Here is a 24,534-nt window from a genome sequence, read left to right on the forward strand (position 1 = left end):
CATGTTGTTGTTGGACATTAGATAAATTCCAACCATATCTTTTTCTAACAGCATCCCAAAAATTCTGTTTATTCAGGTCGAAGCCGTGATCTTTCAAAGGTAAAACTGTCAACCAATTATACGATCTTTTTTCTCTGTTGCTACAATTCAGAATTTGCATTCTTGCATCTAGTGACAGAGTTAGTTTTTGAAGTAATTCATTGTGGCGACTTTCACGTTTGGCTCTGAATTTCTCCTTCGTCCTCGTTGTGGATGTTGTTACATATGACGTATTCTGTTGTAGGATGGGGTCTCTAACTGTCGCCGTTAATTCTCTAGAATTTGCGCACTCATGAATGGATTCCTCATGAAATACTATGAGACCCATACCACCCATACGTGGTGGTAATGACATAAGCAATCTTTCATTATCGGAGCATAGAATGCCCCCATTTAATGCAGGTATAAAATTATCACGCATTATTTCTTCCAGTGGATATAGCAATGACATCCGAATCGAACGATTCAGATCAGACCATTCGAATCATAAATGCACAAACCTGATAATACCAGATCTATAAAAGTGAAGTGCAAGACGGACAGTGATATGAAAAGAGTTAATATCTCCATAAAAGATAAGTATAAAACCCTAGAGAAAATCGCAAAGGATAAAAGTACAAACAAGAGCATAGCGGATGACTGTGATGTGAAGAAAAATAGTGTCCAGGAAAAAAAATTCAGTTATTTCTCACATTTCGATACAATGAACTCTGTATAACGAACGTTTTTCTATTTCCCTTAGAGGTTCGTTTTATCGAGAGTGCACTTAAAAGGGAAGAAATTTATTGCGGAACTTTTGCGATTAGGATATCTGAGATAAAGATTTTTGCTATTCATTGTTTGCTATTAATTGTGAAATTAATGTTTGTGATCAGAACAATGTTTTTGTACATATGAACACCTTAATTTTCCATTTTTGAGTATTTCATAATAATTGATAATTAAAAAAAGGTGTTTCTGCACAACATGTGCAAATCTCGAGCACAGTGCATTACTCACTTATAGTTGTTTTAGCGATTATAACTACTTTTGCGAGACATTTTTGGGGACTTATAAAAAAGGTGTAATTTTGAAACCTTGTCAGAGTTCTTGCCTTGTTGACATCAAAGCCAGCGGCGAAGCACTAGTGGCTTCGACTTCAGGCAACAAACCCTCTGGGGACTAGGATGGTAATTTTGTTTAATTTATTTTGTGTATAAGGGCCAAAAGCGCAAAAATAAGTTTTGAAGAAATTTCTTTCCGCGAAAATTTAATTTCTTCATGGGTAATACAATGTTTAAATACAATGTTTAAAAGCCACCGTAGACACCCTATATATTCACAAACAGGTCGCAATCCAAGATTATTTCAACAATATCTACAAGCAAAAGAAAAGACGCTAACCTGCAGCCACAGGGAAAACGTCAAATGACAACATTTAATCAAGAATCTCATTTGTTACACCAGCCAGTGTTTTAATTTTGGATGATTTTAACATTCTCATCCCCAGGGTTTGTTGCCTGATATGGAAGTCGCTACCGGCCTCGTTATCAAAAAGGCAAAAAGGTTACTTCAAAAGGAGACTTTAAATCAGCACTCATTTACACCATCTGATTTATCGAATTTAACGACTACACATTACGGTTCAGGTCAGCAGTACACCATCCTTGTGTGCTCCTGGGGATGAGGTTGCCCATCTGTGTGCTCACTCACCTCAAGAGACGGGTGCACATACGACATTTCACCACTCACAGGTAAGTCTATTAAAATTAAATCGGCGATAAATGATCACATAGGATAGTAAAATATAATACTAACATCAGGGACTCTGACATCTTGGCCTTTGGGAACAACACTTTACCAACTCAATCAAATTCACAATGAAAGATAGGCCTCCATTAAACAAAATGGTTAAATCAGCGCCATTATATTTATTTGATGCAATATGATTTTTATGAAATTAAAAAATTTAAATTTGTTAGTGTTGTACAAAGATTTTTTTCTATTTTCATGACTAGTCCGCCAATAATTTTTTTTACACGAACGGACAACCTTGTCCACAGACCTTTTTTCCGTTTTCTGACAAGTGCTGCCGACGCGTAAAAAACAAGAAAGAAGCCCTGGGAACGAGATCGCGTTATTTTGCATAGTCTTTACGTGACTTTTCTGTAGACTATAGTATGTAATTGTATCTAGAATCCACATTCTTGAAAATCTTAATGAACTTTGAATGAATGAAACATCTACGCAAAAAAATGCTTAATCATCGTCTACGCTAATGCCAATAATGACGAAGCCTTTGGTGACTGATTGTGACTTCGCCCATTTGTTAAAGAGATCATTTAAACACAGTATTTTAATTTTAGAGAAAGAGGCCACAGATTAACATTCAAGCCGACCTTTATAAATAGGGGTTACAAAACGAAATCGATGAACTTTAAAAATTAAAATTGCCTAGAAGAAAGAAGAAAAAGCTTGATCAAGTGGTGAGTTGATTTTACCTTGACTTTTGATAATATAGTTCAATTTTTATGCAATGTGGGTATAGCTTTCAAAACAATGTAGGTTTAGTTTTTTAGAATGACAGCTAGCTAGCTAGTATATACACTTTTAAAGTCTCACTGAGACATTATGGGCTTATCAAACAAATAGTTTGTCCAAAACGAGGTTGTAAACGCATATAAACGTCTTCATTATATCCTAGCTATAGGTCACCATCAAAAATATGTGAAATAGATCTAGCTATCTATCTGACAAACCTATTTGCGGTACAAAAATTTGTACCAATTCTGTGAGTCCCTGGTTGGTAAGAGGGCGGAGTAAAAATTTTTTGAATCGTTAGGTAGCTAGCTAGATAGATGTGCATATTTTACATGGCTAGCTACACAAATATTGAGAGATATACCCTGTCTGTTATTTCCAGGAGGGGCTGTTCTGCCCGGATAATGAACATTGGCCTGATTAAGTACGGCAGCTTGCCCCGGTTAAGAACAAGGCAGAAAATACTTAATCAGGGCAATATAATCGGGACAGGCCGGCTTATTACTCAAAAAATATTATTTGGCACTTATAAAAGGAACATAATCAGGGCAGTTTATATACGACAGTGTAATATTATTTCTCACTTATTATAGAACGAACATAATCGGGGCAGGCCGACTTATGTATGACAGTCAAATATTATTCGACAATTATAGGACTTAAATAACACAAATATAATTGGGGCTGACTGCTTTTATATCATTCGTGGCAAATACTAAATTTTGGGATTCGCAAGTTTAATAACTTTTCACCAAAATTAATTCCCGCAAAAAGAATAATTTAGGTTCCGTGAAATTTAGTTGCTTCAAAGTATATTATGTTGAAATGTATTTACTACAAGGGTAGTTTATACTAAGAATTACGTCGACACTTTTTTATTTCGCCATGTCTAGTTTTTAGGGGTGTTCTATCTTCCAGAGAATGTTTAATTTACAAAAGCTTGAAGAAAATGCCAATCACAGCGTGTCTCCCAGCTATTTATATCAGCGTTCATAATCCGGTCACCACGACATAACAGTGCAAAAAAAACATAATCGGACCGTGCGTACATAATCCGGCTGTCCCGGTTGTAAACAGGTCGTTTTCGCAATCTGGGCAGAACAGGGCCATGGCTTAGATGGAGAGTCCTAGAGTATTCAATGTTCATTTTGAGCTACGTAGACCAATTAGGGCCAGCGCTTTACTAGACAACTCCCGGCAACATCCAACGGCCCATGCAGTGTGCCATCGTCCCAATTTCCCTCACATGGTTTGGGTTAACCCGGGGCTATGATAATATTCACTCGCCCATGTTGAATCGCCGTCAAGAGGAGTCGAACCTCGGTCTCCCGCACAGAGTACGAGAGCTATAACCAAACACTACATCATCATCATTCTCGGCTTAACGTCCGTTTTCCATGCTAGCATGGGTTTGATGGGGTATATTAATGACCCTCTTCCAATCTGATCTAGACTGTGTTCAACTCAACTTCCTCTGCATCAAGTCTGTCCTTATAACCTCCTGCCAAGTCTTTCTCTGTCTGCCTTTGGGCTTTGCCTCTGTATCAAGTCTGTCCTTATAACCTCCTGCCAAGTCTTTATTGGTCTTCCTCTGAGCTTTGCCTCAGGAACTATCAAGTCTCTACACTTTCTTACCCTAATTATCCCCCTCTATTCTTTTCATGTGCCCCAGCCAATTCAATCTTCTTATCTGGATAACATCTTTAATTCTACGGATACTTAGCCTGCTTCTTAGCTCATCTGAACTCTTTCTGTCTCTCAGACTAACTTTACACATCCACCTAACCATATCATTTCTTTCTAAACGGTCAAGATCTTCCTGCTTCACTGGCCATGTCTCACTACTGTACATAATCACCAAACAAATTAAGCAATGTGGAAGTGTAAAAAGAATAGTGATTACGAATTTTAATGAAAAAAGGTTCCTTTCTCCTTTCCATCCAGTCAGAAACGTCAATAATTATAGTGCCCTATAGGTTTTCCCAAAAATCAAAATAATGAGAAAATACATATTTATATTAATATATTTGTTATATATGGCATTGGTTATAGATTGCTTATGAGTGAATTACAACCTTAAAGTAGTATCAAATACAATTAAGCTAATCCTTTCTTTTCCTTTTTAAACCTAGTGGTAAACTGTCGAAATTAGATGTTAATGCTTTGAAAACCTATTATATAGCAATCTTAGTTTTTCTCCTGATTACAAAGACCACTGTGTAACATAGCAACAGATCTTTTGAACATATAATCTGGCTTTCACATCAATAGCTTTGTCAATCTGTGATTTTACTTTAAATAAAAATTCAAAGAGAAATAAAAAGCATGTCATGATATGTTTATTATCTGGTTTAACCGTCTTTGATGCCTGCATAGTTTTAACCAATTAGAATTCACATTCCCCTTTTTCCTTTCATACAGGTACTCAAAATAGGTATCTTCTCTTCTAAAACATCTCCAGAAATAATGGAAGCTGCTCAAAAGTTTGTTGATGAACAGCTAGCTGTGCATAAAGTGGTGGTCTTTTCCAAAAGTTATTGTCCGTACTGTACAATGGCTAAAGAAGCGTTGAAGGAGATTAAAGCTGATTATCACCTAATTGAGATAGAAAACAGAAGTGATTGTGATGCAATACAAGACGTGCTTTTAAAAATGACTGGTGCTAGAAGTGTAAGTATCTATACGCTACAAAACATTTCACAACTGCGCTCATTATTATTATTTTTATTATTATTATTCCATTCCTTTACAGACTTGATATCCATAATGAAATAAATTGACATTTTTTTTTCTTTCCACATACAAAATATATCCATATAATGAGTTATGTGAGCTGTCAACAAAACTGAGAAGTTGATATTGATATTCCAATCCTCATAAACGATGCTAACACTTGTTTTCATCCCATCAATTGATGAAAAAAATAGTTTTTATGACTTTTCTTAACGTAATACATTTTTGTGTTTCAGGTGCCACGAGTGTTTATAAACAAGAAGTGCATTGGTGGAGGTAGTGAAACCAAGGCAATGAAACAATCTGGTGAACTACAAAAATTAATTGCTGCGTAATTGGAATGAAAGGACTTTACTATTAAAACGTATTTAAATGCAATCACCAATACACATGCGCGTTTTTTTAAACAGTCGAGCATGACAGGTAGATGATTAGTGAAATTATTTGAATAAAACTAGACATTATATATATTTAATAGTTTTTATTTAGAAAATAAAAATTAATAAATTACGTAGTATGTAGAATCGCAGGTTTGAAAAAAATATTTCCAAATAACTTTTCTAACGTTTTTACCAACTGCAAACGAGGATTTATGTAAATTAAATAAAAAACAGGTGTTTCGCCGTCGATACAAGAGTTTGAACATACATAACTTTACTGCATTACGTTCTAGTAACAGCGTTTTCAATTACTGTTCTTTGTTTTGCTTATAAAGCAGACAAGTTTCGTGGTAGTCTAGTCTATATGTCTTGCGGTAAAACCACTTTTACAAAACAGCTTTTCACGAACTATGTACCACCGTGAAATTAAGACGACTTTATAACACTGTAATTTCCATCATCCAAAACCAGACCGTACCTAAAACCTCCTAAATTGCCGAAATTTGTGACCAAAAAATTAAGGTTATTTATCCTGCATTATGTTTTGTTTAGTAGAGGCTTATTTATAGTTTTTTCTCCTAAATTTCAACTTTAACTATAACCTCCTAGATCAAAAGTTGAAAATTTTCAACTTGTTGGGGTACCCTGAAAACGCCCCTAGAAAACGTGGCATTTTATTAGGTTTTCTGTTCATGGACGGAGTGGTCCTTACGAGTTCAGTACTTCGTGCGGTGTTTAATTCCGTAGCTTAAAAGATTTTTGATTAGTTCCTAGATATTTAAAAGTTGCCGACGTCAGCACGAATTTAGGACAAGTCATGAATTTGGCTCCGCATCTTCAACCTCAAAAATAAGCAGTTATTACAATTCTGCTTTCTTCATCGTGCATCTCACAGCCTATTGCGTTTACGACGGCCAGGAATTAGTCCAAAGTATAAAAATATTTTAAGCAAAGAGAATCTAAAATAAAGATGCTGTATACCTTCTAGACAATTAGTTTTTATAGGCATACACTATTAGCTAATAATAAAATCAAAATAAGTAAACATTAGAAACCAATTTTCAATTCAATCATATCGGATACAAAGTAACAAATTAATTGTTGTTGAAATATCACATTGTTGTGCTTGCATTGCTTTTTGCTATTTGTGACTTTCTTCTTGTTTCCTAAGATAATCGTTCATATTCATTTATGTAATGAATGAAACAATTGCGAGTGACACACGTAGTTTTCCACAACATGTTAGTTGCACGGTTTTTGGTTGCACAGTTTTTGGTTGCACGGACGGACGGACGGACAGACGTATACGGGTATTATAATATAGACAACAAAAAAAAACCTATCTGACAAACTATTCCGTGGGTTTTGGGTATCATACCTAATTTACAGGGCTTAAAACCTTTTTATCCCGTCAAACTTGTTTATTTCAAAGACGTATTTTCTGTTTTGGTTAAGCGGTTTTAGATTTTGGTTAAGATTTTGGTTAAGCGGTTTTAACTCTTAGCTCATATGATGGGCGTTAACTTCACTTTGCCATTTCGCTGATAGACCTAACACATCAAGTAACAAATACTTAATCAAAACCTGTTGCAAAACCTTATAAAAAGGTTGGGATAAACGAAGCAACAAATCCATTGCCTCGTTTATTCCAGTCGAATGAGGATTTAAATCGTACATTTGGTATAATTACCATTTGTTATATAAACATGGTCCCACAAAGCAACAGCCAACATTTTGGCTGCACTATATATTATGTAATATATATTTAAAAGATACAACCTTTTTTGAGTGAGTGAAATCGTACTGTAAACAGGCCGTGTTTTTTTAAATGTGTTAGCAACGTGTTTATTAAAAGTTACGAACAACTTCACTTTCTTTCTTTGATCAAGTCTTCGGTTCCGTTAAATTAATAAAGAGTTAATTACGATGAAATATCTTATTTGTTTTTTGTTTTTTCATCAATACTCTGCACATTTTTTTTCAAAAACATCATCTCCTTACTCCTCAACTGTGTCTCTTTATGTTTAAGTTTTACGACAGCACAAAATCTCCTTGAAAGCTCTTTTAAATTTTTTATTACCAAAAGCATAACAAATTGGATTTATGAGTGAATTAACATAACAGAAGATATATCCGAAATGCCACCAATCAGCTGATATGCATGTATCGCAGAATGGCGCAATCACTGCAAACAAATCGTACGGCAGCCAAGTGATAGCGTATGCTAATATGATTAACACTAACAAGGTCGCTGCTCTCTCGTGGTCCGAAAGACCCCTTCGTTTTTGGTTCACAACAGAACCATTTTTACTTCGGACAGAATAACCTTTAGAAACAGTCGTATCATTCTCGGTGTTTTTAGTTGCCGCAAAGTTACTCGTGTTGCATTCTGTTACAGACTGTTCTGTCTTGAGGTCGGTAACTGCAGTCACAGAATTGTATGATTTATCGCGTATGGAGCCAGCACCAGTGATAGCACTAACCTTTCTCTTGCGCTGTAACAATAAACTGTAGATATTTATGTAAACAATTGAAATAAGGAGGATTGGACCGTAGTAGCCGAAGCATGCCGTAATGATCGTAATGTACCAACTCTCATACAAAAATTGAATATAACAGCTATCCACTGGGACGGTACGTTCGCCTTGAATGAATTGGTAAGAAATAATCCATGGCACCCACAGCAAAAAAGCGAAGATCCAGATAACGACGATGACTTTTTTTACAATGGCATCGGAACGACGAGAACGGTAAGCGACAGGATATTTAATTGAGAATAATCTGTCAACGGATATGACAACAAGATTCAGAACAGAAGCTTGACAACACCAATAATCCGCACATAACCAAAAATCACATAAAACTTCATTTAGTGGCCAGTAACCGTACGCAAGATAGACTGTGTAAAAATTCACTGATATAAGACCAATTACAACATCTGCTGTCGCCAGAGAAAGAATGAAATAATTCGTCGAGTTTTGCAAATCCGGAGTCCTGAAATACGCCACGAACACTGCTATATTTCCGATGACTGTAAACGCACTGAGCAAAACCATGGCAACATATATGAACACCATTTGGACATCAGTGTATGTGTCTGCTGCAACAGAAGCAGCGACTGTTGTCGTGGCTGTGCTGTTGATGAAAGCGTGTGTAGTAGTTGTGATATTCATCATAACAGATGTTTTTCACTCGTGTATGAAGAAGTTGACGCAGAGTTGTTAGGTCTTTGTCGCTGATATTCACGCAAAAACTCGCACGACCGTTGTGATTAGACGTGTACTTTTTCTGAAAAAACTACCAATACAGGTTCTCAGGAAGTAAAATAGGGAAGGAAATAAATTTTTTATCAGAAATAATAATTTTGCAGCTGTTTACAAAAGAACTGTGTATACACGATTACAATGCTAAACAGCTCGAAGTTTAATTCTTCTTTTAAATTTATTTTTTATGGCAATCAAAATAGAATTTATTTTCAATATTTTTTTTTTTCAAATGGATACTTTTACACAGCATGGTGGTTACGATCTTGTTTTCGTCCCACCCAACTCCCCATTTCCCCAATGCGATGGCAAAAAGAACATTTTTAACCTTTTGTTGAGACACAGCTTAGTGTTTTATTTTTGGTTAAAAAGAGATGCTGCGTGATACTTTAATGTATGAATAATTTAAAGAACGGATTTCTTCAGTACGAACTTTGGCTTTTAAACTTATTTATTTTTTTTAAAAAAGTTTTTTAGGTTTTAAACTTCGTCGACTTTATTCGAAAATTTAAAATGACGTTAGATGTTAAAACATTTGTCGCGTCTCTGGTATTGGCTAACTGATCATATGTAAACATTCTCTGACCCTCGTTCCAACGGCTTTCGTCAGCCTTAATTTTTTGTCGGCCCTGATTCCCATCTCCTTCTCAAAATTTTGTCACTAAAGGTGCACCTGTGTAGGAGATTTGATCGTTGTAAGGTTGGTTTATTCGCAAAGGATAGTTGGTAAAGTAAAACACATCGATTTGGAGATTTCGTTTTTTATTATGAGTACAATAAGTAAAACACTTACAAACGCAGTGCGATAAAATCTACAAACAGATAAAAACTTTTCAATCTTCTACAAAACCTTTAACAGCTCGTAGCAAAAAATGGTTTTAACAAGCGGTACAAATAAAATCGTGAAACACACACCTAATAAAACAAATTCCTGCTCAACTACGCAAAAACAAATTGAATGAATTCTGCTACAATTCGAAGGTTGGTTTCTATTAACGTCAGTAAATATTGTGCAATTGTTGTGGAGATCGAAAAATCCATCTCTACAACAATTATTGTGTAACATTGCGTTGCTGTTGTACAACATGTGTTTCCATTATATTCGTAACGACTACTGCTGTACAGCGGTTGTAGAACAGTTGTTCATATTAACGGAAGCCGACATTTAAGGCTACATATATATACACATACATACAGTGATTATTAATTCTCAAATTTTTAAAAAATTTAACAATATTATACTTACACATCCTAAATACCATATTTTCTCTGATTATCGCTCCCATAAGGAGGAAAGTTGCTGGAACTTTTTTTCCAAATTGGTACCTGTTTTCAAGCGCGGTGCAAATCAGACGAAACATGATAACTAGGCAACTAAAACGAACTACGCCACTACCTTTTTGCTTCCAAAGCCACCCTCTTCATTTCGGATAATGCCCAAAATATATTTTCAACGAATCGCTGACTATCCGTGTTTTTTGCAGACTTTTTGGATGAAACGTGAAAATATATAAGTTCTTCATCTGGTATCATATACGATACACCATACCCTGTATCTGAAACTGGTCCAAAACCTCCGCCAGGTGAAAGCTAAAAAGAATTACATTACTGCTTCAAGATATACGACACATGGACCGAGACAAATTTCCGACCTCTGTTGTATAACCCCTTGTTTAATGACTTTTAAAGAAAAATCTAAACCGCCATAGTATTATCCCCGCCCTTGTATAAAATATCATAGTGGCCGCTCCGATATTCCGACTACATTGGAAATTAATTTCAAAACATACCGTGTCTTGTACTTCTGGTATATTGAGATCGAAACCTCTATCCATTTGCTGTTGAGGTTGTTGACTGGTTGATAGAGTCCACGGTAAGGTTAACGCTCCTTTTAGAAACGGACTCTCCTATACAAAAAGAAACAAAAAATATACCTATTTCCAGTTCATAAGAAGTAAAACAATAAAAGGACCAAACTCACATATCCTTGTCCACGACAAACGATGTACAACGAAAATAAATGCCGGTCTATTCCCTTCCCGCTCATCGCATCACGATACAGCCTCTATAATTATTCATAACAGTTTAACTCAGTTTGAAATAAAAAAATGGGTGTTTACAGCGCAAATATACATACCTGATGCCTTGAAGCAGCTGCCTGCATGAGTCGGTATTTTTCCTTAGCGGATACGTTTACATCATTCATGGCGCTAAATGAAAACAGAGAAAATCACATACATTACCCTTGTTATGCCCCCATTATGTCCGCCTATACTAGCGTTTTTTTTAGGTTGGGATTAACTTTAACTACGTCTAAAGTAAAGTGAAATTTTAAGGAAAATGCCTTTAAAATTTCGGGTCGCGGTCATCTTTTACGCCGACACATGATAAACTGCACATGCGCAGTTGCACTGACTTCCTCTGAAATGTCACTTCTGTCAAAAAGCTAAACGTTAAATATTTCCGAGAACAAAGCGATTTCGCTTTACTTTGGGCACAGTTGAACTCTCACGGAACGCCACCTCGCCACCAAATATTTCGTGGTCACACTTTTATAGATAAAAAAGTTCATAGTCTTATAGAATTACGTGGTCACAAACTCCTTAAACCAATATTCTTATTATGCTGACACAAAGGAATTTATATCATTGTTTCGTGTTGTTGTTGTCAAGAAAACATCGGCTAATAGTAATTGCGTACAACATAAAACGCATAAAAAAGTTACTCACATAACAAACTCTTTAACGTTCTCAGTTAGTGAGCGTACAGTTTCAGTGCGACCTTGTAAAAACAACCTTGTCATCGACGATTCATAAGTCAAAGCGAAGCTTTGCTCGGAATCTTTGTAATATGCCAGTTGCAACGCCATTTGGATATACGCATCAGGACTCATCTAAAGTAATTGGATAACTTGTTTATTTCAAACTAATTATTGTAATCTGTATTTTTTGAGAGTTGAGTAAGTAAGTTCGTTTAGAGAGCAGCGAGACATAAGGAATCCTACCTTGGTAGTTTTAATAAAACCTTTCCCAAACAAGTCATGTTTTCGTACTGCCAACGACAAATCATTATTATTCTAAATGATAAAAGAAACACAGTGTAAAAGAAACAAGGTTCTTTTTACGCAATGCAGAAAGTGATAAGTTATTAACAATACCAATAGAAATGTGATAGCACTGACTTACCTTAATAGAAAATTTGTACGCTTCGTCAATACTTTTTGCTAATTCTTTATTCACATCCCAGTACAATCTCATTGGAGTGATGACAGCATTCGATCTTTTAAACACTTGCTTAGTGTCAGTTGATAAGAACGGTTTACAATTACCTTGATCATCGTACATACGATACAAATATCTAAAAAAAAGCTCAATGGCAAAAAATTTCCCTGATAATAGGTACATAGAATTTGTCATAGAGGTAAAAACCGTAAAGAGAGAAATTGATTATTGGAGTAGGCAACTTACTCGTGCGTTAACACATATTCCATCAAATGTCCAATAACAGGTGCATCAGCCCACGCATGCTCACAGTTCATTCCCATCCGCCCATCTTTGAAGACGACAACGTTCATAGTTTTGTCAAACCAAAGAGATGCTCCGTCACCATGCATCAAATGTTTACCACGTGTTGACATGTCCGTACATTCATTCTCATCAAGCACGACCTAAAAAGGGTTTCTGATTTTAAAAAATGTCTTGCGTATGATATAGGGACTAGTCTTTTAATGTTCCAGATGTTGCTGGCTGCTGTGCTGCTGAAGTACTTACCGTAGAATAATGGTAATAACATGGTAGAATTGTCTTACCAAAAATAATGCTTCTTCGATGGCTTGTAAGGAGTTTTTGTTGATGCCAGATGTAAAGTGTTCACGACGTACTCGTGCCCAACTGTTACGCTCGCTGCCAGTAAGTGCTGGGATTCGACACTCTGCTTCTGTTGATGCTTGACATAAAAAGAAAAATTAAGCAACGTTAGAAAGTTTATCTTTGCAGAGTTAAGGTCAAATTTCAAAGATCGTACCCACAAGCAATCATTTACACCCTTTTATATTAGACAAACGCACATTGAACATTCCATGTTCGCAAACGGACTTAAGACTTTCAGTAGTAGCGTACAAAGTAAAGCAACAACAAAATGAAATGACAGAAAATGTTACTTGCTTAAAACCAGATACTAATTTTTGCAGACGTGAGCATGCCCTATTTGCCCGCTTCCAAAACTTTGCGGGTCGTTCCATTATTTGTTCCATAATTGAGAAATTGCCGAAGCTGTGACTAGCGCATTTTCAACATGTTTACCCATCTAAATAAATGTGCACAGCCTATAAAAGTGCCCAGCCTACAAATGTGCCCAAGTAGAATTTTCGCTGCAGAGCATTTTTTAGGCGATGGTGTTTCGCAATTGAAAAACAGTCGATTTCAAAACAATTTTTTTACTATCTTTATACTTTTAAATAGGTTAAGAGAATACAGCCATACTTGTTTGAGTTTCTGCATCTTTCAATATCCATTCATATTGGCCCTGTAAATCCAACACATTTAATTTCTTTCCATGCGCGTCAACAACGTATAATTTATAGAAGTGTCCTTTTGATAACACAACAATATGCTAAAGAAAAAAAACACCTGGAATGTTGGAAATATATTTACAACATCAAGGAGAAAATTATTTCATTAGTTAAACAGCACCTCTGATCCAGGGCAATGTTTAATTTTATCTTGGTCGGTTCTTGGAACCCTAAATACGAAAGCAAATTCACATAAAATAAAAATTGGCACAGATTATAAACCAAGCACGAATTATAAACTGATAATAAAAAAAAAACAAGAACTGGTGCAGTAAATTGTTTGCCAATGCTTGTTGTTAATAAAATTTAATACAATCCAATGCCAATAAAAAAATACATTGAATTTAAAATTTAAAGAGGAAATAAATACAAAATATAGAAAAAAAACTGAAAACAAACCAACATGAGAAATCAGGTTACTTTTAGTTACCTTGCTGTCCCAAACATCCTCTGGTACTGCCACATACACAAGGGAATAGTTTTCCTTATAACAAGAGGATCTAACTTTTCCGTATCCAGAAGGTTCTTAAATATTAACATTAAACATGTGATTCCAGCTGCGCGAGAAGTTTGAATAGGTGTTGGAACCCAGTTTCCTTGATCTAAGCAATAATAGTTACTGTTTATACTGATAGGATCACGACCCATCAGGTAAACATACTTCTCCCTAAAAAATAAAATTTTGTGACTTTGTTAAAGTGTTTCTCCTGCATCATCAAGAAATGCTTCTTGTTACATAAATATGTCCTTCAACTAAGTTGCATATTAAGCTAATCAAAAACTGATTCCTGATCCATTAAGAATTTTTTTTTCTTGCATCCTCAGGGGTTACATTGTCGCCATCCTCGCATAATTAAAAGCAATCTCGCAAATAAAGAAGTCCAAACCCCTTACCACCAATCAGTGCAATAGTTTGGTGCCCACCATGATTTCAACTGCAAAATCCATTGCAACTTTGGGCCAATTGTGGACAGAAACTCCTGAAGTAAATCAGAAAAGATGAACATCATAAAGCTGGCTTCAGTGACAAAATATCAATAACAAAAGTGATAAAAGGAATACTTTTGAATTTTTTTCCATTTCTTCGTATTCTTCTCTTCCCAAAACTGGTTTTACGGACTCCATAAACTTTTTAACAGTACTTTTTAGTGGAGGAACATTCATGCGTGGTAAACTGTTTTGATAGGCATACAATCTTGGGTGACGACCACTTACAACTCGAACAATAAGGGCCCAGATAATGACTATTATACTCTGTGAGCGAGGTGGTTGATCTAAGGGACAATACAATGAAAATTTAAGTCTCATTAATTTCTTTTTACTCAGTACTGGAAATACCGATTCAGCCCCTAGTAGATTATATGTCAGATACAATTTTAAAGGTGGGGGGTTTATAGGAAGGAAGGACAGTTGTTAGAAGTTAGTGGGTAGGAGGTTTCCTGGCATAGAAATATTACTATAGAAGCATTACAATAGGATGCAATCTTTTTCTCTAAAATAAGTATTGAACTCAACTCATGTAAACTTCACTGGGGGGAAGGGGGTTTATTTAAAGGTGCAGGCTTATTTTTCAGAACTTTTATTTAGAATGGGGGGCAAATAGGAAGGAGTGGGCTTTATTGAGTAGTTAAAGTACAATAAAAGTAAACTAAAGAACATCAGAAAGTACTCACAAAGCCAGCCTTTATATGCCAGCAAAAACCTCAAAATGTATTGTCGAGTATACAAAATTACAATGAAATAAACAATCGATGAAATAAGTGAGATCATAAACAATCTGAAGAAGTATGGGTACGAGTCATCTAAATACATGTAATCACCAACCAACCAAAAGTATTTGCTAATCACATTCAATTTTGGATGATCAATGTACATCATTAGAAATACAACTGCCAGTGCTGCAAGCAGATTGTCCCATGTGGTTGGCCACAACCCATTGTAAATCTGCCGTCTACATAAAGTAAAATACACATCTTAATTGTGTGACAAGTTTTAGTTTATTTTCTATACAATAGTATCCTGCAGTCAAACTTGAATGTTGTGTTAGAAACCTATTGAAAGTAATACCTGCTAAAAACGATGTACTTAGCTGCAGAAATGCAATTTTTAATGCCATAATACCCTCTTTTTAATGCAACTGAACAATGCAAAATGAATATTCCACGTAACCAAATGACATTTTTAATTTTATAATAAAAACCCAGAAATACTTGTTAGAGAAAATTTATTTCCCAATCACTACCTGGTACTACTTGTATGTATGACTTCAGAATATTATGAAGACTGTTGCTATAAGGCTCATATTTGATAAATAAATTGTGGGGTCGTTCATTTTTAAGTGAAATCTACATTTAGTAATACAACTTTTTAATTTTCAGGTGTCAAGTCAATGCCAATCAAAGGGAAAAGGAAAGGGTAAGCAAATCACTGGTACTTTCAGTGTTACTGCTGCAAAAAATTTGTTACCAGCAGAACTCATTTATGCTGGGATGACGCAATGTTGGCATCTAAAAGGCATCCAGTTTCCTAAAACATTTGATGCGACACGCTTGAAAAATCACTGGAGAAATGAGTTTCTTACTATTCAGCATCTTGAAAAGAAAAACCTTCCTAATAAGTTTTGTAATTCAAATGATTTTGTCAGCTTTACATAATGCTTCAATAATAGAAGCAATCATCAAAAAAGGATGATAATAATGAATCATTTCTGCATTACAACTTCTTCCACTTTTAAGATCTAATGTCATTACTTTCATTTTTTTGGTAAAATGTCTACTGTCCAAAGTGGAATGAAGAAAAGGAATCGTTGATGTTTAAGGCATGTTTACATTTTTTATAACATATCCATAGAATATTGCCGATGGTTTTTAGTAAGTTTACAAACGATCATTACCATTGCTACCTGATCTTTCCCACAAAACTTAATTTGCATAAATAAAAAATGGCCTTGCTCTAAGGTCACTCATTTATATTCTGAAAGGTGTATAACTATATAGAAAACATATTTGGTATTTTTTATCTGCATAGGAATAGAAGAAGCATTGTTGTGCATTTTGAGAATAATCAGAGTGAATTTAGCAAATTATATAAGTTATCCAGAACCACATATTCTATGAACTCACCTATATGCATGCATTTGTAGCTTATTAGCCACCTGGTGTATTCCACAGGTCACAGGGCAAAATATAATCAAATATTTTTAGCTTGCTTTTAATATTTTTCAATGTTCAACATGCGCAATGATTTTGGTAGCCTTTTTTGGTGATGCAGCACCATAAACACATAAATTCAACTTGCTCTTTCATTAGACTAAAAGGACCCTGGGACAATGTTGGTATTTCAGTTCCAAAATTACCCACAGGCACATGATGATATGAAAAAAATAAATTAAAAAAACAATTGCCAGTTTATCAGAAATAATTTTCACACCTATATGGTACCTGTAAAACCATTGTTTAAAGGTGTTTGATAAGCATTTATTATTTTTTGTTTTACCCATCTTTTGTTTCTTTTAAAGTGACAATTACGGTAACCCCCTAAGGCACATACTCAGCATATTTAAAATATCTCCTCTGCTCGCTACATTAACCCTAACAAATATATATATTCTGAAAGCCAAATAAATCATCTCTAGAGTGATGATAAAGTATTTCTACAAAAAAAATCCAAAAAGGAGAAAAAAATTTTGTACAAAAATTCACCCTTCCAGTTCATTTTGTTGAACACTCCCCTCAGTAAAATTTTTGTTCGTTGAAAAAAATATGACTGCAAAGCTCTTATTCAGCTCTAAAAAACTTTGCTTTTTTCACTTAAAACAACACATAGTTCCAAAAATATAGCATATTTTGTGTTACAATAGCTGTTTTATGACTGATTTTTCTATTTTTAAGCATGATAGATCAATAACTAGATATTTCGTCACCTTCTGCGTTAGAAAAAGCAAAGTTTTGTAGCCAAAGATATAATTGTCGCAACAAACTTGCTTTCGTACAATTTTGAGAAGATGGAGGGGAGTGTTCGACAAAAATATATACCGTTATGGCTAAAAAATTTATTTCAAGAAAAAGCAAATCAAAGAACTTTGCTTTTACCTGCAAAAATCATGGTTACACCCACTTAAACTTTATGAATAATTAATAACTCATGAATATTTTATTTAAAATTAAAGGTAAAGTGTTTTTGTAGAACTATGGGTCTAGTTATTGTTATACAGACAACAGGATAACATAACATCCAGGATAAAAACGAAAAAAAAATAAGGAATAGGTATAGATGATATCATCATCATCATCATCATTCTCAGCTTAACGTCCGTTTTCTATGCTAGCATGGGTTGGACAGGGTATATTAATGACCCTCTTCCAATCTGATCTAGACTGTGTTAGATCTAAACTCAACTTCCTCTCTATCAAGTCTGTCCTTATAACCTCTTGCCAAGTCTTTCTCGGTCTGCCTCTGGGCTTTGCCCCAGGAACTATCAAGTCTCTACACTTTCTTACCCAATTATCCTCCTCCATTCTTTCCAAGTGCCCCAGCCAATTCAATCTTCTTATCTGGATAACATCTTTAATTCTACAGAGACTTCTTAGCTCATCTGAACTCTTTCTGTCTCTCAGACTGGCATTACACATCCACCTAACCATTCTCATATCATTCCTTTCTAAACGGTCAAGATCTTCCTGCTTCACTGCCCATGTCTCACTACCGTACAACATAACACTTCTTACACAGGCCTCATACAACCTTCCTTTTACCTCAATTGACAGGACTCTGCTAGTCAATAAAGGAAGTAACTCTCTAAACTTTTTCCAAGCAGAACCTATCCTGCAAGTAACACTTCTTCCAACACCCCCTTCACTGCTCAACATATCACCTAAGTAACAGAAGTTCTTAACTATCTCTAACGAGCCACTGTTGTACATCATTAAAGCTGGAAATACTTCATTCTCTATAATCTCACCTTTGCAACGCTTGCATACAAACTGTATGCCAGCTCTTAACCTTCCACTAATACTACTGCACTTCTTATGTACCCAATGCTTGCAAGTCTGACAAAAAATTGAGTTACTACCAACCCCTTTCCTGCAAACTCCACAAGGCCACTTTCCAACTACAAGGTCACACTTGGCTGCGATGCTACTTATCATGACTTTAGACTTTGCTGTGTTTACCTTCAGCCCTTTCTCTTCTAGTCCTTTCTTCCACTTCTCAAACTTTTCAACTAATTCTTCCATCGACTCTGCTATGAGAACCAAATCATCTGCATACAATAACTCCCATGGACAACCTGTTCTGAACTCCATCGACAGCGCTTCTAAGACTAGAATAAACAACAAAGGACTAAGTACAGAACCCTGATGTACACCAACATTTACACTAAATTCATCACTAAGTGAATCGTTAATCCTGACACGACTTCTAGCATTGCTGTACATAGACTGAACCATCGTAACTAGCCACTCATCCACACCTAATTTTCTCATAGCACACCAAATAACTTTACGTGGCACTCTATCAAAAGCTTTCTCTAAATATACAAAGGCAAAATAGAGATTCTTCCTCTTTCCTAAATACTTTTCCTGAAGCTGTCTGAGTAAAAATATTGCATCTGTAGTGCCACGCCCTGGAACAAAACCAAATTGCATCTTATCTATATCAATTCTTTCTCTAAGTAACTTATCAATCACTCTTTCAATAACTTTCACTTTCCTAAATACTTTTCCTGAAGCTGTCTGAGTAAAAATATAGCATCTGTAGTGCCACGCCCTGGAACAAAATCAAATTGCATCTTATCTATATCAATTCTTTCTCTAAGTAACTTATCAATCACTCTTTCAATAACTTTCATTATTTGATCAACCAACTTCAAACCTCTATAGTTACCCCCTTCTAATGCATCACCCTTGCCCTTGAAACAATTCACTATTACACTCGATTGCCACTCACTTGGTATAGCACCATCCTTTATAATTTGGTTAGCAAGACTTGTAATAAGCTCAACTCCAATATATCCAGATGCTTTTACCAAAAAATTATTAGAACAGGATTTATTGTAATTTAAAGTTTTTAAATTTTGTAAGAGTTTGACCATAATATCTAACTGCAGTGAAAAATTTTTACTGCAGTTAATTTGTGTGGTCATTTCTTCAGAAAATATTGAACGATTGGCTACTAATAGAGGCAGTTGTACTTAGTGTATAATCTTGAAAATTTGCATGTTTCCATAAATTCTGGTGCTGAATTTAAATATTTTGGTCATTTGTTAAAAATGATTATAAAATTTCAAGCATATTAACCCGGATCTGAGAATATCTACCCTGCACAGTAACTGTTTCTAATATCTACCCTCTCAAAACAAAAGGCAAAAAGAGTAAGGGTGTTTTGCTATCAATATATATAAAAAAAGTATTGAAAAGTTGAAAATTGACAATAATACGAAAAATCAACCTTGTTTCTACGGCATCTTAAACCCTGGACATAATATTTCAACAATATATTTCTTGAAATGACAAAACGGTATTACTTGAACAGTACTCTGCAGCAGATGTGTTGCAAAATATTATTTTGGCAAGGGTGTTAAAAATGCCCTGAGTTCCACCTTTCACAATTTCTAAATAATCCACGACCCAGAAATGTTCGAAAAAGATGATGGATTAAGTGAGACAAAAAGTAGTACCTTTAAGTTTTTGGACCTTAACAAATAACTTAGGTCTTAAGTCAATTTCCACAAGCTCAGAGTATTACAGGCTAAGAGTATTACAGGCTCTTTACATTTAGTCTCTCAGGGCATCTTTTTCAGGAGAGGCGTGCGCCTTGGCACACACCTAAATCGTTTCAGGCGTAAAATGCCTGCCACATTTCCAGTTTAATCGGACATGTCCGTGGCTTGTTTAGAACTTTCGTCGGTTAAAACGTCCGATAGATTTCCGTCTTGGACGGACACTTTTAGATATCAGAATTATTGAATAGTCCTGGTCCTTGAAATCAACGACCAAGCCTATTCATAGCCAACCTGACCATCCTAGCTAATTCACCGACTCCTGACTTAGTTAAAAGAACTACATAGACATAAATCTCTTTTGCCTGGCCCCTTCGTCGTTGGTAACCAGGTCTTACACAAGAAATCCAGCCATGCGGTTCTTAACTAATGCGGAGGTGAATGCCGACCGAGCACGGATGACGCAAGTCTGCAAAACTGCACTTACAGGCGGAACAGACAATTTATCATGGATTTAATTGTAGATAATTTCTTCATTTGACGAAACAATTGGAAACCATAGCAGGTCCAAATTTAATGGATTACTTTTCTACTGCAAAATAAATGCACAACAAAAATTAACCTTAATGCCCGTATCGCAAGTGTTTTACAAAATGGTGAATGAACTTTTGCACGATGGGTGGAAAATAATCACACCAAATATCTTTTCAGTTTCAGGTTGAGCGTTCGTGCAGGAATTTCACTTAAAAGACCAATCAATTCTTAAGAAAAACGTTTACAATTATCTCAAAATGTTAATATTTACGCAAGCAATAGAATGCTCGGGTAACGAGCATTTACACGAGCACTATGCGGGCGCGAGCAATTGCTCGCGACTCATGGCAAGGCCTGAGATGGATAGATAGAAAGATAGATATGCATATTTTACATGGCTAGCCTCACAAATATCAAGGGATATAACCTGTCTATTACTTCCAGGAAAGGCCATGGCTTAGATGGAGAGTCCTAGAGTATTTAATGCTCATTTTGAGCTACACAGACCCAATTAGGGCCGTTGCTCTACTAGACAACTCCTGGCAACATCCAACAACCCACACAATATGCCATCTCTCCAATTTCCCTCACATGGCATGGGTTAACCTGGGCCTATGGTAACATTTACTCGCCCATGTTGAATCGCCGTCAAAAGGCATTGAATCCCGGTCTCCCGCACAGAGTACGAGAGCTATAACCACTAATCTACAGCGCTGCTGGGTACGCACTTTACTTACTTTATGCTTTTTATGCGTATTTAGCAAACTATAACATCATTATATATAGTTCATTCGGTCGATTGATAACTACATTTTAAGGTGTTTTTTTTCATGAAGCAAGTTAGAAAGTTGAAAAATGTTTTTTTTAAAAATAAAGAAAAACTAGTTTTTTTTTAATGTTTGTGAAGCGTACTCAGAATGATGGGTTGTGTTAATATCTTTTCACCCACCACCTCACCTTTTGTGTTAATATCTTTTCTGGCCGTTACGTCAGACACATATAGCTTAGTAGCTTAGTGGTAACTCCCACACTTTGTGCGAGACACTAGGGTTCGATTTCTCTTGGTAGAGATTCAATATGGACAAGTGAATTTCACCATAGCCTAGGGTAACCCAAGCCATGTAAGGAAAATTGGAGAGATGACATACTGTGTGGACTGTTTGATGTTGCAGGAAGTTGTCTAATAGAGCGTGGACCCTAATTAGGTCTGTGTAGTTTAAAATGAGCATTAAATACTTTAGGACTCCCTATCTAAGCCGTGGTCTCTCCTTGAAATAATAGACAGGGTATATTCCTTGATATTTGTGAGGCTAACCATGTAAAATATCTATATCTATTGAATACACGAGTTCACAGTTTCTGCAAACCATTGTTTATATAAATCTTTCTTATGTTACAACTGTAAAGGGGAGTATTTAAAATCTATAAGGGTCATCGTTTAAGAAGTAGACAAATTAAATATATTTTCTTTGATTGTTTTATAATATGAATTTATTCACATTCATTTCTTTTTACATGGAATCATTACTTTAAAACGAACTTATTTAAGAATGGGAGGTAAGTCCTAACCCAACATACCTTGTTCGAAATGCACAGATCTTTAAATCTTGGAAAAAACTTTTAGCTACTTTTGTTTCTTGTTCAATTTCACTGGTTCCTTCTTCATGATATCGTACTTTTGGTTCATGAACAGCAGCTCGTGCCTCAGCCATTGTAAGTAATCAAAAGACCCAATTATGCAGCACAACCAGTCATATAGCTAGCTAGCTGAATACTTTGCAAAATGATAAAGAGCAACTTGTGGGCAAGGCCTGAAGTGTCAAGCTTTCATTTGGGCAAGTACACCAATTTAGTACCTTGCCAGACTAATCTAAAGAAAAAAGATTAATAATTTAAATATATTAAAAGTTTAAAGTCCAACGTTAAAATGGACTTTGAACTATGAAAAAAAAATACGAAAGGTTGGTTTCAGCAATTTCCTCTTGGATTAAAATTAGCTCAAAATGTTCTCTTACATACTACTCTATTTAGTATGATGACAAGCTATGTTATAATTAATTTGATACATGAAAAATTATTAATTTTTGTTACCGTTGGTGGTGATCAAAATTTCATAAAATGCATATGCAGGATTTCAGTTGAAAAGACTCTCGTTAAATTTTTTTCAGACTTTGAACCCTAGACCGTGTTTATTTTTCTTATGGCGGCATCAAAACTAATTTGGTCACGTGATAAGGAACTTTCGAATGGAAATCAACCTTGTACCCAGACTTTTTACATGGCGGTGGTTATATGATGCGCCTTTTGTTGAAAACTGAAGGTTACATTCCAAATTGGCTCACTTCCATTTCAATTTTTTTTTGGAAAAGTATATTACAAAAAATATTTCAGCAAGACTCATTCTGGATGAAAACATGACCAAGGCTGGGGAAGATAAAAATTCTAGATATATTTATGTGTTCGAGTCTGTAAATTACATACATGCCGGAAACATAGCCATTTTCGTTTTTCGCGGCCATCAGCTCAACTTTCGTGTAAGCCACTAAAGTCGAAAACCGTAGCCCCTTTAACATGTGTCCCCAAACTTTCTCTTTACAACTAAATTTAAAAATCTGGTCTGCAGAACATAAAAAGTCTAGATTTTATAAAGCCATCTTGTGTACCAAGTTGTTACAGGGTCGACAAATTGTTCCTGAGGGTGAAGTGGTCAATATAGTGACCAAGAAGAAGGCCCAGCAAGGTTAACTCCTTGCCTGTTCCGTCGTCAGTGTGCTACCAAATTGAGGTCGCTTTTGTTTTTCGTGGGTTTTTTTGTTAATAAAGACATATATTGTAGGATATCGGGCTAACAGGAAAGGTTAAGCTAATTTTTTTTGCATTTTTTCCACGTAATCAGGTCAGTTCGAAAACGAAATAATTCTGCGCGTGCAAAATACAATTCTTGAACTCAAACTCGGAACTTTTTCTGATGCTTTCTGAAAGAAACATAGAATACAATAACCAATCAAGTTCGTTGAAGAGGAACTTAAAATTATTAGATTTTTGATCCGATCAACTTTATAGTGGATATCGTTTATTGAGCGGGCTCATATCTACGGCGGACAATTTTCTCAGGAAAGATGAATTGATGGTCAATCCCTACAGAAAACTCTTTGTTAAGCTGACTCCCACTCTCTATAGAAAACATCAGTCCAAGGTCTCTGCTTACATTACCTCTGACCACTGACATCTCTATAGCGGACACTTCCAACAATAGGTTTTATAAAACAGTTCGTTAAGAAATGCCATCTACATGGGTACATATGGTTCTATTATGACCGTCATTTCATCCGTTCCTAAAAATCCACTATACCGTTTAACTTGATGGGTTATTGTTTCACTGAGAATGACCATAACAACAACGACAACACAAACAAAACAACTTACTTGTAAAATTTAGTTTACTCTTAAACCAAGCATTTCTTAACTGACAACTATATACTGTTTATACATGTCGGAAAGTGATGAAACATGACAGTAATATAGTTACATAATCATCAATGGTAGACAAGTAAGTATTATTTATGAATTGAGAAAAACAAACTTATTTCATGAGATGACACATTTTCTTGACATAGTTCTTGATTTTTAATTTATGTTGTTCTTGTAACGCACGGCTTTCACTACACGAAAACAAACAGAATACACTCGCGGATTTTCTTTATGGAAAACCGTTTTTCTTAAGTTGGGACTTAAAGATCGTACTAATTGAAACAAAATCATTTTGGATACAAGCCA

The 24,534-nt window shown here is 35.4% G+C and overlaps 3 protein-coding genes across 3 annotated transcripts; 1 reads left to right on the forward strand and 2 right to left on the reverse strand.

The window, feature by feature from the left end:
• The first annotated feature begins 2,346 nt into the window (after positions 1 to 2,346).
• LOC130656948 (uncharacterized) lies at positions 2,347 to 5,847 on the forward strand. The gene is made up of 3 exons (XM_057459892.1): positions 2,347 to 2,504; positions 4,981 to 5,229; positions 5,529 to 5,847. Exons 2-3 carry the CDS (start codon positions 5,026 to 5,028, stop codon positions 5,625 to 5,627), a joined length of 303 nt encoding a protein of 100 aa, XP_057315875.1. The 5' UTR covers positions 2,347 to 2,504; positions 4,981 to 5,025; the 3' UTR covers positions 5,628 to 5,847.
• Positions 5,848 to 7,382: 1,535 nt separating this feature from the next.
• LOC130656943 (muscarinic acetylcholine receptor M3-like) lies at positions 7,383 to 9,299 on the reverse strand. The gene has a single exon (XM_057459888.1). It carries the CDS (start codon positions 8,846 to 8,848, stop codon positions 7,697 to 7,699), a length of 1,152 nt encoding a protein of 383 aa, XP_057315871.1. The 5' UTR covers positions 8,849 to 9,299; the 3' UTR covers positions 7,383 to 7,696.
• Positions 9,300 to 9,680: 381 nt separating this feature from the next.
• Positions 9,681 to 22,979, reverse strand: LOC130656937 (carnitine O-palmitoyltransferase 1, liver isoform-like). The gene is made up of 17 exons (XM_057459882.1): positions 22,849 to 22,979; positions 22,336 to 22,627; positions 15,179 to 15,456; positions 14,568 to 14,779; positions 14,400 to 14,485; positions 13,936 to 14,172; positions 13,627 to 13,675; positions 13,417 to 13,546; positions 12,744 to 12,880; positions 12,403 to 12,602; positions 12,121 to 12,292; positions 11,940 to 12,011; positions 11,665 to 11,828; positions 11,073 to 11,145; positions 10,917 to 11,000; positions 10,726 to 10,842; positions 9,681 to 10,525 (listed from the first exon to the last, which is right to left on the reverse strand). The coding sequence occupies exons 2-17, from the start codon at positions 22,467 to 22,469 to the stop codon at positions 10,328 to 10,330; spliced, it is 2,343 nt and encodes a 780-aa protein (XP_057315865.1). The 5' UTR covers positions 22,470 to 22,627; positions 22,849 to 22,979; the 3' UTR covers positions 9,681 to 10,327.
• Between the last annotated feature and the right edge of the window lie 1,555 nt (positions 22,980 to 24,534).

Source organism: Hydractinia symbiolongicarpus, chromosome 9 (genome assembly GCF_029227915.1).
Source record: "Hydractinia symbiolongicarpus strain clone_291-10 chromosome 9, HSymV2.1, whole genome shotgun sequence".
NCBI lineage: Eukaryota > Metazoa > Cnidaria > Hydrozoa > Anthoathecata > Hydractiniidae > Hydractinia > Hydractinia symbiolongicarpus.